Source organism: Lonchura striata, chromosome 15, assembly GCF_050655825.1.
Source record: "Lonchura striata isolate lonStrDom1 chromosome 15, ASM5065582v1, whole genome shotgun sequence".
Taxonomy (NCBI): Eukaryota; Metazoa; Chordata; class Aves; order Passeriformes; family Estrildidae; genus Lonchura; species Lonchura striata.
The window spans coordinates 12497948-12514787 of record NC_140717.1 but is presented as its reverse complement, the minus strand read 5'-3'; the positions used below and the strand labels follow the sequence as shown (position 1 = coordinate 12514787).

Here is a 16840-nt window from a genome sequence, read left to right as displayed (position 1 = left end):
CCACTGCAGTCCTGGCACAGTGCACAAGGAGCTCTTACAGGGCTGTGACAATCACTGGCAGCACTTTACTCAAGAGCAAAAACCTTTCCAGAGATCTTCAGAGAACCAGCAGTCAAATAAGCCCACATTATTTCACACACTGGAAGGGTTTTAGCATTTTATAGTAATACTGTAAACAAAAGATTAAAAGTCAAAATATTGTACAGACAGAATGACACTGATAAATACAAGGTTTGGAAAAAGGCAAAAAAAGCTTTTCCTTTCCTCTGCAGCATTTTGTAAAGGAAGAGCAAGTTTGTTTACAGGGGAACAAGAGATCTAGTCCTAAAAGAAAAACACACCTTTGTTACTTGAGGTGCTACAAACTCTGACTGCAGTGCTGTGAGTGGAGGGTTCATGAGCTTGCTGCTGGGGGTTCCTGTGGGGTGTGGATCACTCTGATTTCAGTGTAGCTGGAGCAGGGGCTGGCAGTTACTAAAATGTCCCTTGGTTTTGGATCAAAGGCAGGTTTAAAGAAGTGATAAATTACTCCATAGCTCAGTGTCACCCTGCTTTGGAAAGCAGGTAAGATATGTTAAAAGAACAGCACACAGTGGTGTCCTGGGAGACTGAAAAATACCATCTGCTGCTTTTCAGCCATTATTTAAGGAAAAGCTCCTAGAAGATTCTCAATGTGTTTAATTAATTGCCAGTTGCATGATTTTGAAGTAGGTTTCACAAAGGTAATTTGCAGTTTTAATCCCAGCCTGCCTCTGCTGTCAGGCTAGAGCTGCTCCTGGGGTTCAGAAGGGCAGAAAGGAAATAAAACCCCACAATGAAGAACATTAATTTACTGGGCTGTCATCTCCTCTCTCCATTCCTTCCCTTCCCTCTGGGAATCAGACAGCACCAGGAATCCAGCAGTGCTGTGGCACTTATGCTTGGATATATCCATACAAACACACCATGGCTGGCTCCTGGGCAATGAAAACACGCTTCCAAATGGGACAGAGGCAGAGGCAAAAATCATTGATTTCCTGCACCACCTGAAATTCAGACTCCCAAAAATATTCTCAGTTTTTAAATTATGGACTGACACACTTCTGTGAACTGTTATGGATGAAGAAACCTGGAGCACACATGGCCATTGGGACCAGGCAGCCTGGCAGGGGTTACTAAGCAAGTTGTCAAATTTTGAAAGATTTGCATAAAAAACTTAGGAGAAATGTTTTCACATTTGGATATGTTGAGGTACAGAGGTTATGTGCTGTGGCAGACACAGCTGCTTTTGCACTGGCACTTTTCTAACTTCCTTTTTTTTGTTAATAAGCACAGAAATCTTTAGTGAAATTGCATCTGGAGTTACTGAGAAATGCTGCTGCAAACAAGACGGTGCCTCAAAGATGACAGGAAAATTCTGCAGGAAACTTAACAATGAATTACTAACTCAGAAAAAAAGGATAATATTTTAACCACTAATGCCCTAAAATAACATCAAACATATATATTAATGGCATAGTGACAACTAAAAGAAATAACTATTAAGTTTCAAATTCCTTCCAAAACAGATAAAGTGACAAAGACCTTGTAGAGTTACACGTAACAAGCTTGGATGCCCACAACTACTACTGGTTTAGCAGACTAAAAAACATATTGCACAACAGTTGATATGGGAACAGAGAATGTTGGGCTTGTACCCCGTTACCAGGACAAACCTTCTTCCTGCTGGGAGCCGTCCCGGAGCCTGGGGAGCCTCAGCCAGCAGGATCCCAGCAGGGGAGGCTCCAGAGGGATGGAGATGCTGCTCTCCCATCCGTGCAGTGGTGTCAGAGCAGTTCCACCAGCAGGATCTGAAAGCAGAACGTGGCCCCAAGGAAACATCTACAAGAGCTCGGTACAGCGCTGGGACATGAGAGTGGCTCGACAGCTACTTGCAACATGCTATTATCCATAACTACACTGGCAACACAGGCACAAAATAAGGCAGTGGGTTAAATTAATCGTAAAATTGTTAGAAAACATGCAAAAAATAATACTGAGTTTAAAAAAAAAAAAAGAAAAGTTTCTTGCCCCTTGGAAGTTTTTTTTTCCTTGTAAAAATGCGCATAGTTCCACACCTACACGTTGAAATCCAACCTTTAAAAAAACCCCAGAGTAAAAAGCCCCGAGTGCCTCAGTTGTTGTTCTCTTTGGTTGTGATGGTGACCAGCTGCTTGGCAGCCTTGGCGATGTCGTAGGCGCACTGGATGACCTGCTGTGTCACCAGCTGGATGTCGGGCGCGGGGCTGGGCTCGGCGGGCAGCGCCTTCCTGCACTCCGACTGCAGCCTGTAGGCACTGGACGTCAGCAGGCGCAGGGAAGTCCTCACCAGCTCCGACTTGGGCTTCTGGGAAGGCAAAACAGAACAGGCAGAACAACACAACCTTTTCATCAGCTGGGAGCGCTCACAAGGGTTCTTTGATGAGCAAAGAACCCAGCCCTGATTCCCCTTCTGGCAGCAGGCGGAATTTCTCTCTCCTCTTGGAGAGGGAGATCCTGCCAGGCAGCAGGCAGGGAATATTGCTCCGTGCCCTCCCTCAGGAAGTTACTCATGCACATTTCTGGTGCCTGTTTACTGTCCCAGCCCAGCCCTGGCTGGCAGGAGGGGACAGCATGTCCAGGATGATGGGTGCAGGCGGGACAGCAGCCTTGGCTCTTTCCTTGCAGTTTTGGAGAGGTGGGTAACTGTGGGAATCCAGAGCTTCCCTCTGGCTGCAGGTCTGGGACCCTGGCAGGGGTCAGGAACCCCCCTGGACAGAGCCCCCCTGGACACTGTCTGTGATCTCTGTCCATGGAAAAGAGTTTTCAATCTTACAGGATCAATTACCAGCTCTGAGTGTTTGATATAAGTAATAATTAAGTGTGGCACGGGTGCAAAAGTAAAATTTTATGATTCTAGCTGAGGGGTCCAAAGGGGACAAGATGAAGGAAATTGGGTGTGCCTTGTCCTTTTTCTCCTTCTTCATGCCCTCCATGTCTCACTGTGGTGTTGGCATTTTTCTGTTGGTTCAGGCTGGGGACACACTGTCCAACGTAGGTGACAGATATTGGCACGTTCTTGTAAATGCAGCCCAGGGAGTTTCTGGTATTTAATGTTTGTAACATCCCACCGAGGGCAGAGCCCCACACGCTGCCCTGCAGGACAGAGCTGGGCAGGGCAGCAGAACATGTGAGAGATAAACAGAATAAACAACCTGGAAACCAGCACAGACCAATGATGGCTTCTGCTTTGGCAACGGGGCAGAAAGACAGAGACTTTCTACAATCTCGGGATCATCAATACCTCAGATTCTGACAGGTAAGACTTTACAACAACTCGGTCATGGGGATTTCACTCCTTAGATTTGCTGTGAGCAAACAGATCACTTTGATGGAGGGATAACAGATCTAAACGTGGCTGCAGGAAAGAAATCCAAGCGATGGCACTCAGATGGAAAAGGGGTGATGAGTCTGCTGAAGTTCCCATAGAACCACACAACTCTTCATGCCAGACCCAAGCACCTCCAGTTTTGTGCAATTCTTAAGAGTTACACATTCAAGAGTACAATTAAAGGCTTGGAACTCACACTTTAGCCTTTACCAGTTGCCATGCTAATAAATACAAAGGTGCATCATAACCCCATCATTTCTCCCTACCATTTTCATTTTGAAGGGAAATAATTTTTGATTTTCGTTCTGCAAAGGTGCTTCAGAACCCCATTGTTTCTCCCTATCCTTTTCATTTTGAAAGGAAATAATCTTTGATTTTCATCCTGAAGGGGAGTTACACATGAGGAAGGAGGCCAAAACCGTTCTGTGGTGGCAGGTACTTACTTTTGGGAACAAGGCTGCCATTTCTGTCACTGCCACATGTATTCTCTCGGAGCACGGTATATAGCTGCAGAAAGATACCCTGGGTTATTCATTGTGTAGAGATTCCCTTCCTTCTTCCACTTCACTGCTCAGTGACTTATTCTAAAAACAACCATGTGACGTCAGAAAAAGCAAGAACTTAATCAACAGTGCAAAATTATGTCTTTAGATTTTCATTGTTTTTCAGAGTTGGTTTGAAGGAATAGCTGTCCATACTTTTTATATAAAACATTGTCAGGGAAGTCTTCATTTGTGTGCAACTTCAGAACACCAAGATGCCTTCTTGGATTAATTAAAATCCAGTAAACAGACAAGGCAAGAGTTCTCACACACATGCATCCCCAAACTACCAACTGCATTCACAGTCTGAATGCAGTTGAGTTCTAGGCTAAACTTTCACTAATTCTGATGAGTTAGTTAAATAAAACAAAGGCAGATTCCATGAATCACAGATTTCACTTCTGATTTATATACCAAATGAAAAGTGGTCTGTGCAAAATAGAACTATTTACCATAAACTGCTGTGAATAGTGAAGTGTTAGTGTGCTCTCTCACAAGTCTCATTTCAAAGAACTCGCTTAATGCTTCAAAGATTCAATTTCAGCGTAAGTTAGTTCACATGATCCAATCTTAAGCAAGAAAATCTCAAAACTCACAAAGCATTCAAGAAAACTATTCAGCATGTGTGGGTTATGGCAGGCCAGTGCCCTTTCAAGCAAAAAGAGCCTCCAAACCCACCCCCCCCTCAGTCATTATTTATTTGATCTTCTTGCAACACTAAAGGTGCAAAAAAATCAGTCACTTGCAAATGCACTGAGAGAAAAGCAACACACTGGGGTCATTTTGGCAATGCAGGAAAATTGCTTTGAAAGGAGTATTTTTCCATGTGTCTCAAGTCACATGATTTCTTCCAAATAAATTAAAAGTGGAGAGAGGTCTTCCAAGTTCACCAGAATTCCCCTTTTGCTGTGGAATTAATGATTAATCTGCTCCCTGCAGCCACAGTGACCAGCATCCTACCTGTTTAAAAAGTCTATTTACTGATTAAACCCTTCACTAACAAGGCAGACAAAGCCCTGAGAATAACCTCACTTAGGTGAATAACATGTGTTTCACTGTATGCTCTCTAGGTCAGCTGCAAAGTTTCCAGTGGGGCCTGGAGGAATGGCTTTAGTTTAATGTCTAAACACTCACTATGAGCTTGTGAGATGCTCTGACACTGTGTTGGGTTTATACACATTCCAGTGAGACATCAGGAGGATATTCAAGCAGTGACAGCTTGGAAAAGGAATCCCTCATTAGCAATAAATTGTGTTAATCTCTTCCTCTAATCCTGACAATTGTTGGCTGGGGTTTGAACCTGGTCAGTTCTGTTTCAAAGAGCCTCTCATGCAAATTTTTTATTTTAGGCACTAACAAACAATGTTTTGGTCAGGTTGGAAGATACCATATAAACACACATCTTTTTTCACGGATTTGGGATACAATTGATCTCATTTGACCCCCAGCTGTATAAACACTCGAGGGGCCTCAGCTGTCAGGTGTGAATGTTCCACCTTGGGAATGTGAAACTGCTACTTTTGCAAGGGTGCTAAGAAGCAGCAACCATGTGTTTTGTTCATAAAATCATGAAATGGTTTGGATTGGAAGGAACCTTCAAACCTCAAAGATTTCTTTCTAAAGGTAGAAATTCTTCCCTGTGCGGGTGAGGAGGCCCTGGCACAGAGAAGCTGTGGCTCTCCCATCCCTGGAAGTGTCCAAGGCCAGGTTGGATGGGACTTGCAGCAACCTGGGCTAGTGGAAGGTGTCCCTCCCCATGGAGAGGCTGGAACAAAGTGGGGTCTAAGGTCCCTTCTAACCCCAGCTATTCTGTGATTCCATGAGCCAACCAAGTTGTAATTTCATTTCTCTTGACAGGCAATAAAATCCAAAACAGAGCCAGGGAAAATACACCAGCTCCAAGCTGTGTTTCTGTTCCCCACTGACACCTCCTGGGAGCTGAAGGGGCTGTGCCACAGCCCTGGCCTGGAGGGGCTGCCTGCAGTTCCCTCATCCCCTGGAGCATTTCATGCATCGCCTTCCACGACCCAGTGTGAGAGAGGGAGGGAAAGAGGCAGCAGAGAAGGAGAAAGGACACTGTGCCTGGGAGGCAGGGACAGAGGCCAGAGTACCAGGAGGCAGGGCCGGGCTGCTGGCTGGTCAGAGGCTGCAGGGGCGCTCGCTCAGCCCCGGGGAGCCGCGTGCCGAGGCTGTGTCTGAGCTGGGATGTGCCCCCACGCTCCAAGGGCCTGCTGAGCCCACGGAGCACAGGGAAAGGGATGGGAGAGAGTGAGAAACAAAAGGAAGAAGGGCTTTCGTTAATAGATGATACTCTTGCATTGTATTTTTTTACTCTCCAGTTAGCTTGGCAGCATGTGATTTTTCTCTATGACGTTCCCAGCATGAGCTTGGAGGATGTGTTACTACTCCTCAAATGTCTCATTTTGGTAAGGAAGCATTCCCCTGTGTAAAGGAAGTCAGGGAAGAGGAAAACAAAACCAGCAGCTTCCTAGTTCAGCGTTTTGCAAGGTAACACTCATCTAAGCATAGGCAAACACCTCACTCCACGTGTGGCACAGAAAACAAAAAATGCAGCATAGCAGACTTTTTAAAAACCTGATCAATTCAACAGCAAAAGCCAGGTATGCTGCATTGCTTCCTTCAATGATTTTTTTTTTTAAAAATCACAACTGTATAGTGTGATATACATAACAACTACACTCATTTAAAGCTTCTCTGTGTGAAACAAGCACAAAGAGACTGCACTGGAAAAGGTTACACCAAGGGCAAAGAGCTCAGCACAAACACGGCAGAAGTCGTCACTCGGGTGAGAAGGAGAGGCCACGCCAGCCCTGCTAAAAATAGCAAAGTACAAGAAGGAAAAAACACAGAACAAAAGTGGCCCCATTGTTGTTCACTTCTCTGAGCGAGGCAGGAAGTGAGGGCTCAAACACAAACCTCTGCTGCTTCTCCCAGGCACAGAGGGCACCGAGCTGGGGCCACAGCAGAGCCAGACCCACCAGCCTGCAGGGCCAGGTTTGCTGGAGCCCAGAGCGTTCCAGCCCCAAAATGTGCTCACACTTGGGAATACATAATTTTGATTTACAGCCTTCTGAAAGAGCTGTGTGGGGAGGAGCACCTGATGATCAGCAAGGGCAGTATCACTTTTTGTCACCCACAGCTATTCTGGAATTTCCCTGAGGGAGCTGAAGCTGCTGCAGCCTGATGTGGTCATTGTTCTGCTTACTCAGCTGGGTCTGTATCTAAAATCAGTAATTCAAAATACTGTTGCTGGTACATAATTTGTACTAATACCTCAATAGGAAAGCCAAATTCTCTCTTTCACAATTTCAAGGCTTGGTGTTACTATCACATTCTGCAGGGTGTAATTACCTATGGACATAGAGGGGTGAAGAGCCAAGAAAAACCTGCAGGGAGTTTTCTACAACACATTTGATTTGTGTCTAATACAATCCTGGTTTTGCAGCAGGACTCACAAGTTAAGGCCAGGGCAGGCAGCACTGCAGCCAGACCCCACTCACAAGGGGCAGGTCACTTGTCCCCAACTTGCCCTGTGGCATTAAGGACACCAGGGAACACGACAGACCTACACATTTTACAGGTGTTAAAGAGAGGAGCTGTATTTCACTTTCACCTGTGCTACAGGTGAGAGAATTTCCTTTGTTTCCTCACCAGCTCCAGAGCTTTTCCAGCACTCCCTCCTTACCTGTCATGTTTGTTCTCCTGTGCCGCTCGCAGCAGCTCCTGGATGTTCTTGGTGATCTGCTCCGTTTTCCGAATCACATCTTCTGTACTGGGCAAGCTGGAGCTGGGGGCTGGGTCCGTGTCCTCGGGGATGGACCCCTCCCCCTGCCAAATGACACTGCGCTGCCGGCCCTTCCTGCCCGACCTACAGGGAGCAAAGCAGGGCTTGGCCCGGGGACACAGCAGTCCCCTGTCACCCCCAGGCTGTGTCAGCCGTGTCACAGCACCTACCCTGGCTCCTCCAGCTCCACAGGGGTGGTGGGGTTGTCATAGTCACTCTCGGACACGCTGCTCTGCTTCTCCAGCTTCGAAGCCTGCAAGGAACAGATTTACTTCAGCCTGTGCAGGAATCAGCAGCTCTGGGCTGTGCCAGAGCCCACGTCCTGTGCACGTGGATTTGCTCTTTGCACAACAGCTCCTGCATTACCCTGGAGTTGCTGTGCCCCTCTCCCCATGCCAGGCTGCTGCTCAGCTTCTACCCGAGGCCCTGGGCACTGCCAGCACAGCCCCACCAGCCCCTGGACACCCAGACAGACAGACAAAGCACAGTGTCCTTCCCTGCCACTGAAACTGCCCCAGGGACACATTCTGAGAGCAGAAGCAGCACCATGAAACAGGAGCCTGAACAGTGAATAAGAACCACTGGAGAGGGAGAGAACCCCAAAGAAAAAGAGGCCAGAGACCACGGTGGGGAGGCTGAATGCAGAGTGGAAAGCAACTGGGAAGGCCACTGCAAAATGGGAGCCCAAAACAAGGGCCGAAGACTGTGGCAATAGGAAAGTCAAAATAAAGACAGGAGACAGAGATGGGGGAGCCCAAACTGCAGGTGGAAGACTGAGGGCATGTATGAGACTGATGAGACCTGGAGCTCATCACAATTTGGGGGCCAACACGAGAGGGGTTAAAGCCCACTGAAAAGTGAAACCTAAAATAGGGTGGGAGGCCAAAGGGTGAGGAACTGAAGCCCACTGAATGCTTGACACTGGTGCAGAGTTGGAAGATCAAAGAAGTGAGAGCTGTGCCCCAGAGCACTGGATGCAACAAGGGCAGGAGGCCCAACCATAAGAGTGGAGGGCCCCACATGAATTGTGTCAAAAAGAGGATAATTCTAAAGTGGAAGCTGAAATGAGAGCAGGAGGAATTCAGGGAATCAAAAGCTGGATTGAGCTCTGTAGACTCATTGCAAAGTGGGAGGCTGATCCTACAGCAAAGGCTGAGGGAAGAAATGGAGACCAAAATGAGCTTGGAGGCCAAATCCTCAGCCAGGCCCCAGGATCACCATTCATCTGCTTCCTCAAGTCTTCTAAAAACTGCCAAGCTTCACCCAGGAGCCCAGCATGGCGTGTCTGGTGTCAAATACACCATGCTGGTGTCACTCTGATCACAGAGCAGCAGCTCAAGGTCCTTCACAGCCCCAACCACCAGCCCTGGGGCTCTTACAGAAACCCTGAAGTCACCATGAGGGAGTCTCCAGGGTTAAACTCTAAGGGACACCTTCAATCTGCATCCCTGACCCAAACATTTAGGAATCTGCCTACCAAATAATATTTCTGTCCAAAAATGTCACCAGGAACTGGTTTTCACTGGCTGAGATTCAGTACATTTGTTAAGCATTCATCTGATGTCAAACCTATCAATTCTTAAGTGAAGCACCTGGAGTTAGGAACCCCCTTTTCAATTTTAAAGTTACTCTGCACAGAAGGGAAAACCAGCATTTTTTGAACACTCCTCTCTGAGGACAGCTGGTAAAGATCAGTTGTAAAAGTGACATGTATTTTGAAGACAAGAAACTATTTTATGTAGAGTCTAACCTTTTCCCTCTCCCAGGTATACAGAGACAACAATCCTAACAGTAGCAAAGTTCTAGCATCTGGTCAGAAATACAAACAACAATGATGAATTACAAGAAGAGGATGCTATGGAATCACTAATATAGAATCAGTGTAGAGTAAAAACAATCAATCAAAGCCTCTGCAAGTTTCCAGTACCAGACAGCACTGCAGCCAAACCCAGATTTCCACCTGGCCAAGCAGGATATTCCCTTGAAAGTTTTTTCTTCCATCCCTACTTGCAAATCTAATATTTTCAAATCTAATATGTCCAAACATGGTACAGTCAAAATAAAATGGGGACAGAAGGAATTAAAAAGCAGGTTCTGTATCCTGGCAGGGAAAGACCAGAGTAAACATTTAAAACCCCAAATTTATTATCTGTAAAGCAAACAGTCAACCAGGACCACCTGGGTTGGTGCAAGCCACCGGCCCCCAAGGAAAGCAGCTTTGAAGCTGGGCCTCATGCAGTGCTTTTAGTCAGCAGGAGAGTTGTACATTGACTTAGAAATATCAGTGAGAGGCTGGAAAATCATTGTCCAAACAGCAGCCAGCTTGTCTTGGGGCTGCTGTGCAGCTGAACGAGTGACCTGGAGAACCGTGCGTGCTGTTAAAGGCTGAAGATGTGAAGTTAGAGAGAGGCAAGAGCCCAGAGCTGGTGGCAGCAGGAATGGAAGGGAGGAAATTCTGCTCCATGCAGGCTGGAAGGCCAGGCAGTGAGAGGGGGAAGAGAGAGGATGTGGTTCTGGGGAGATTGGCACCTCCTCCAGGGAAAAGACCGATTGGGAAGGTACTTAACCCTTCGTGTGCTCTCATCCCTCGACCAGGAAAGCGTGGAGGGGAAGGAAGGTAGAGATGAAGAGGAGGTCACAAACGCACTCCTCCCGATCTAAAAATGGGAAAGAGAAAAACCAAAACCAAAACACAAACAAACTCTTAACTGAAATCAAAGGAACATTCTTAAAACCATGGAGATGACATAAAGCAAGAATGATGTTGAGGGTCTGGCTTAGACTGAGGGAACTTAATTCTTTCAAAATACAATTGAATTCATGCTCATTCTGAGATTCCAGAGATGCCAAATTCCACGGAGAACAACAACAACAACAAAAAAAATTCACCACATGCCAAATTAACTAACTCCACAAAACAAATCAATGCTTCAGAACTGCTACTGCTATCCAGATTTCCACCCAAATGACCATAGGATCTATACAAAGCACTGCCACATTTTGCAAACACTGTCACACACAAATGAATTCTGACATTTTTTTCTGCCAGAACTGCCATCATATCAACATGACAATATAATTTAAATTTATCTATATTTCATAGCTTAAATTAATTTAATTGAAGGCAGGGATTGATCCCCTTGGTGCATGCAGCTGTCTTCTGTGGAATGTGCATGGAATATTCGCCCTCCATCATGCCAAAGGTAACATCAAAATACATTTTAAAGGTCTAAATTATTTGATTGGAAGGAAATAAAAGACATTGCTACTAAGAGGGAAAGATATTGTAAAAAATCCACACATTTTCAGTAAGTGTCTAAAAGATACTGTCCTGTATTCCAGCCTACAGGGCAATCCAAGAAGGTGAAACAAAAAATTAACTGTGCTAATTAATTAAAGACATTTGTTAATTAAATGCACTAGTGTGTGTTGGGTCACTTCTGTAAAGTGTGAACACTTCAGTGCAAATTCCCTCTGGCCAACAGAGAACTCTCTCTCCACATCACACAGGAAAATACTAAACCAGAAGAATCTGCTTGACTGGCAGATCTAAACCATCTCCAGCCTCCAGTTCCAAACTCAGAATAAGAAACTGGTGGTCTGGGGAAAATTTTTCAATTTTATTTTATTTTTGTAAGGTGGTTATGAAGTTCCACAAATTGGTACCTGCATGTTTATTTCCCAAAATACATGAACTTTACCTACCTTCTTGGAATACTATTTCCCCTCCCTTCCTGATTTTGAGACAATCACATATTGATATTTTATATATATATATAGTGTGGTTAAAAAACCAGCTGAGCAGAAGCCAAAAGCTCCAGTTTCCATATTCCAGAACTGCTACAGCTTCTGCTTTTCAAACCACCAGGCTCCTGCAGACATGTTAATACAGCAAACATGAACAATTCTCACAGCTCTTATCCCCCCCTGGCTTTTTCTCCCCTCTGATGCAGAAGCTGAGTGAACGAGCAGCGTCGGAAGAGGCAGAAAAGCTGAACGTGAGAGGCAATGCAGAAGCAGCAGCAGTTTTACTCACGTGTGGAGGGAAGGGCTGCAGCCTGGTGATGTTTTCCTCTGGGTAGGTGACCTCCCCCATGGGCAGGTAGGGTTTCTGCCCTGAGCCAGTCTCGTACATGGACATGGGCCTGCTGCCCCGGGCCGACGGGCGCCGCTTTAGGGAGGAATTGCTGCTGGGGTCTGGGTACTCAGAACCACCTTGCACCTGATAGATATTGGTTGTGGCCTGTCTTCTGAGGTTGGTATTTTCACTCTGTAGAGTTTGGAGCTGAAAGAAATGTTTAGCAGTGGGATTTGGTTTCCTAAGAGCAAGTGCCAAAAGCAAAGTGACCACGCGACACTCGCTTGTCAGCCGTACCAGAAAATCCAGGTACTGCTGCCTGGGGGTTCATTCTTTTTCAAAATCTTGCTTGGTACAAGCATAGAAACACCTTTGTTCCAGATCTGGAAATATTTAGGTGCCGATTTCCAGCAGCTGCTGGGATGTAAACTAAAGTTAGATGATATAATTGGCCGCTGTAGCTCAAAAACACACGACCCATTCCCTCCAGCCTGCTCTACTGGCACAGGAATCCTGGGATAGAATGAGGCTGTGGGGGAAGGACTGCCAACACGACAGTTTTCCAAGCAAAGGGATCCATTGCAGCAGCCAATACAAGGACCTAGAAGACTTTAACATAAGGCCAGTGAAATCTGACAATGCCAGAACTGCAGCACAGACACCAGAGGCAGCACAAAGGAATTTGAGCTTGCTCTGCAAAGCAAGGAGAGTTTAGCTTATGAAAATCAGGCATCAGCTATTGCTATCTAAGAAGCCAACAAGAAAGCATTTTAAAGCTTTTTATTATTATTATGTTTTTATTTGATAGTAAAAATGCACCAATTCTGATTATTTTGTGGACTCAGAGTAAGTTTGCTATATTAACACATCGGGAAGAAAAGATGAAGTGAAGAAAAACTGCAGGACAGCAAGGATCTCCCTTCTGCTACACCATGAAAATATCCTAAAGCCTCATTAATTCATAGTCCCCAAAGGTTTCTTTTATACCCTAAATGATTATATCTGTCTAAAGAAACCAAATGTAAGTGAAAAATCAATTCAATTGATGCAGGAGAAATGCTGAAACCAGTACAAGCTGTTGAAAGACCAAGGAAACACCCTGAGATCTCCCAGTGTTCACCATTCCAACAGAATAAGAGGGAATTGGAATTTAACAGACTGGGATATTCCAATCTGCTGGGTTAGCTCAGCCTCAGGTGCAAACAGCTCCACCACTCTCCAGAAGCCCTGCTCTGCCCCAGAACAGCAGGTTCACCCTACAGCCTGAACAACTTTCTCTACATGTGACTCTTGCAGGATTGTAATTATTTGGAAAATGGGATTTTAAACACTAGTTAAAGGGATTAATCAGAGGGTAAGCAGCCAGCCTTTTCTAGCTAGCCAGACAGGATAGTGAACTCAGATATAAACTGTCCTTTACCCCACAAAAATATAAGTAAGTGCACACACACGAGGTGTGCTGACACTTGATTTCTCATTGTTTAAAGCTGCTTATATTGAAGCATGACAGCAAAACCACTCAGGACTTGCAACAACTGTCCTGTCACTTGGAAAACTGATGCTAAAGATTTGACACAAGTCAAATCATCCTTGTGATTTGCAAGGCTGGATCACCACTAGCACCACAAAAAAACAACATTCAAAGGATGTGTTGCACATAAATATTTACAGTCTCATGTCTGATCCCAAAGCAGCTCCACTTCAAAATGAGTCTTCTCACTATCCTAATACTGGATTATTTCATCCTCGCTTCCAGCAGTTTTATTCTGACAACTTCAGATACCCCAGGAGCTGGAGGAGGGGTTAGTTGTTACCTTTTTCTGCATAATCCTCAGCTCATCACTCAGGTTGATGTTCACCTTCATCAGCTGCTGAATCTTCACCTCAGAAGCCACCAAGGCATTTTTAACCTGCATATATTCCTGGGCAGTCACTGGTCCATCCGACAAGTCTGAATCCAAGCTCTAGGAAAAGGAAGAGAAAAATACTTACACCATTAAGAAGAAGAAAACAAGATCATGAAATTTCAACAGCTTTTCATGGCCTTACTTTAAAGGCATCACAGTTCAAATAAAGTTGAAATTAGTAAGAGCCATTAACCAGAATAATTTAAAGTCTCCTAGAAAATCAATCAGCTCTCAGCTCCCCCAAAAATATTTGCATCAGCATTTCAGTGACAGAATACTGTTTTATAAGGACTTTTTAAAAATATGCAATAAAGAACTGCAATTTATGAAAGACAGACTGCTAAATATCCAGCGTGCATTTCCAGGGAAGATTAAAGTAGAACCACCAGGTTTTACTGCCCTTTGATGCCATTCTGCTTTCCTCCAGGAATGGTTTAACTCACTTGGACACTGTTGGTCTGCTGTGAGTATTTCTCCAGTAAGAAGCAGTAAATGTTTGTGAAATACCATGGAATCACTGATTTAGAGCTTTTTGGCAGATCCAATTATTTCATCTGTGCAATTAAATTTGTATCTTATCTCCAGCCATCCACATTACTTTTTTACATAGAGGCTTTTCTTTTTTTACAATAAAAAATCCTTAAGCAACAACACTTAATTTAACAAAGTTCACAGACTGAGGCATAATTACAAAATGATTTAGAATATTAATTTTCTGATAATTTATGCAAATTACCTTTATGAATAACACTTGGGGGTGTAGCACTATTTCAATCCTACCTTCTGCCTGTTTGATTTAGCTGCATTTGTTTCCAGATCTGTATCTTCATCTGAAGCAACACTGTCATAATCAGGCTGGTCATTGTCCTGACTTTCACTGCTGTGCTGATTGCTGATTGATTTCAGTATCAGCTCCACATTTTCTGCAGATCAACACATGAAACACATACTAGTAAGTCTGGAGAAGAAATAGAAGTTCATAATTTGGAAAAAAATTTAATTTAGATCCACATAGGAGGAATGAATGATTACTGTCCAAAACTAAAGTATTATGGCTTTGTCTTTTTATTTCTTCTAAGTTTTATACAAATTAAAATAAAGGAGAATCCTTTAGCAGCTTAATAAAATTCATATAAATTAAAAAAAACCCAAAACAAACCAACAGACTACATTGGACAAATGGATGTCAGCATGCAAATGAAAAATACAGGGAAATATTAAAAGTTAGAATTTGTTTTTTGGTATTTTGTCTCCAGAGGGAAAAAGATACATGAAAACCATATATAGATTTCATAATTCAGCCTTCCTGAGGGACTCTGGGAGTGATTAAACTGCTGAAGAAGTGCCTGGAAAGGAGCTGACAAGAAAAGCTCACTCACCTTTGGAACCAGTGAGAGAATTCCCCTGTTGTCTTCGTTTGGCATCACTTAAAATGTCTATAACCAGTGTAGCAAACTCGTGGGCATTAAATCGAGCCAGTTTCTGCCTTCCCTAAACACAGAATAATGCAGAGGAAAGAAAAGTACATCCTGTATCAGAAGAACAGCAGAATCCCCAGGAAAAACTAAAACTACACACTTGGAGTTGACTGTTCAACTACATTTACTGCAAAAAGTGTGACTTAAAGAGGAAATGTGAAATTATTTTAACCTCTTTCCAAGTAGATGCAACTCTTCTACAATAATGAAATGCAGTAAAGCAGTATTACTTTGGTGTAATTAATTATCTGGACTGCAATATTATTTTTTACAGTATTAAGATTTCATACCTGATTCCTGGTTGAGGAATATTCAGGATTTACAGGAAGAAAAGGGACCACAGTGGTCTCTGTCACGAGTGTGCTGTGGTTCTGAGTAGCAAGCCAAACTGTTCCAGAGGAAAAAAAAAAATAACAGGGAATAACCTTCCTGTAGTGCTTGACGGTATTTCTTTGTCAAATAAAAGACTGCAATTTCAAACACAAACACAATCCATTCTGAGGAAAGCTCTTCCCCAGAGGGTTCTCTACTTTGTGAAAAACACAAGATTTTTTTCGATTAACATCCCCTTCAGGCAATGCAAGACAAAGAAATTCCCCTCAGCAGTAATTGCTGAATACAGAAGCACTTGAACAGAACATGTGCTTGGATTGGAATCTTGTATGTAAAGTGACATTCCAGACTTGCTTTATTTCAATCCACAAAGTCTCACTCACCTGCATCTGTTTCCCTTCTGTCAACTTCATCATACACATCCATGGCAAGTTCTTCAAATAAGTGGTTGCTTAGCTAAGGGTAGAGGAGAATAATTACAGTTTGAAAAGAAATGAAAGTCAGTAAGATTTCTGATAACAGAAAATAACAGAAAATGTAGGAGAACAATTCTGCTTTTTTTCCAGCCTCTGTAATCCATAGAAAAGCTCCTTTCTCAGCCTGCACAGGCAGCAGACACACATGGCCACCCCATTTCTAGGTACAGAACAACCATCCTGTTCCACACTCCTCCTTTCCTGGTCAATGGATTTTTTTTCCCCCTCTCCCATCTGATCACAAAAAGCCTTTTTGTGTTTGGGGTGAGGCAGAGGCACTGTGGGAACGAGGTACCAAAAGGCACTGGAGATGTGAACTCCAATGAACAGAGAAGGTTCACAAAATATTTGTGTGTTTCAAGCTGCTCTTACAGCAGATGGGTCAAGAGGTACTTGTGCCAGGGAGCTGAGAGATGAGAATTTGCCACATCTAGAAAAGGAGCTTTACTTACAGACTGAAGCTTCTTCTTGGCTGCTTTTGCCAATTCTGATACATCCAGACTGCTATGAAAACAAGAAGTGATCATTACATCTACAGCATTCCATGGCTTCTACATATCCAAATTCTACATTTTGGTAACTCAGTGATTAAAATGTCACTTTTACCTTAAACCCTCTAATATTTCAGTATTTTTAGCATGGTTTTTAACACACTGATGTTATTAATAATGCTACTATAATATCACAATTAGCATATTATTAAGCTTTCTTTCGCAACAATTTTTAAATGTAAAACAAAGCAATACCAAAAATTCTTTGAAATATGAATACCCACAGGTTTTTACCCACACAATTCTTAAGTTACTGAAGTTTTTCCATAGAAGTTTTGCAAA

The 16840-nt window shown here is 43.8% G+C and overlaps 1 protein-coding gene across 18 annotated transcripts in view; it reads right to left on the bottom strand.

Annotated features, from left to right (window-relative positions):
- Positions 1-140: 140 nt before the first annotated feature.
- GIT2 (GIT ArfGAP 2) overlaps positions 141-16840 on the bottom strand; it is a 25072-nt gene continuing 8372 nt past the window's right edge. The window contains exons 9-21 of one of the 18 annotated variants that reach the window (XM_085593198.1): positions 16460-16511; positions 15915-15987; positions 15489-15586; positions 15100-15211; positions 14501-14643; positions 13628-13777; positions 11772-12020; positions 10303-10392; positions 7906-7988; positions 7637-7819; positions 6042-6161; positions 3832-3895; positions 141-2365 (exon numbers count right to left, since the gene is read on the bottom strand). In XM_085593198.1, the coding sequence (XP_085449324.1) occupies positions 2153-2365; positions 3832-3895; positions 6042-6161; positions 7637-7819; positions 7906-7988; positions 10303-10392; positions 11772-12020; positions 13628-13777; positions 14501-14643; positions 15100-15211; positions 15489-15586; positions 15915-15987; positions 16460-16511 (1630 nt within the window). In that variant the 3' untranslated portion in view covers positions 141-2152. The remainder of the gene's footprint in view (positions 2366-3831; positions 3896-6041; positions 6162-7636; positions 7820-7905; positions 7989-10302; positions 10393-11771; positions 12021-13627; positions 13778-14500; positions 14644-15099; positions 15212-15488; positions 15587-15914; positions 15988-16459; positions 16512-16840) is intronic. The other 17 variants (XM_085593199.1, XM_085593200.1, XM_021544700.4 and 14 more) reach the window with 17 other exon arrangements.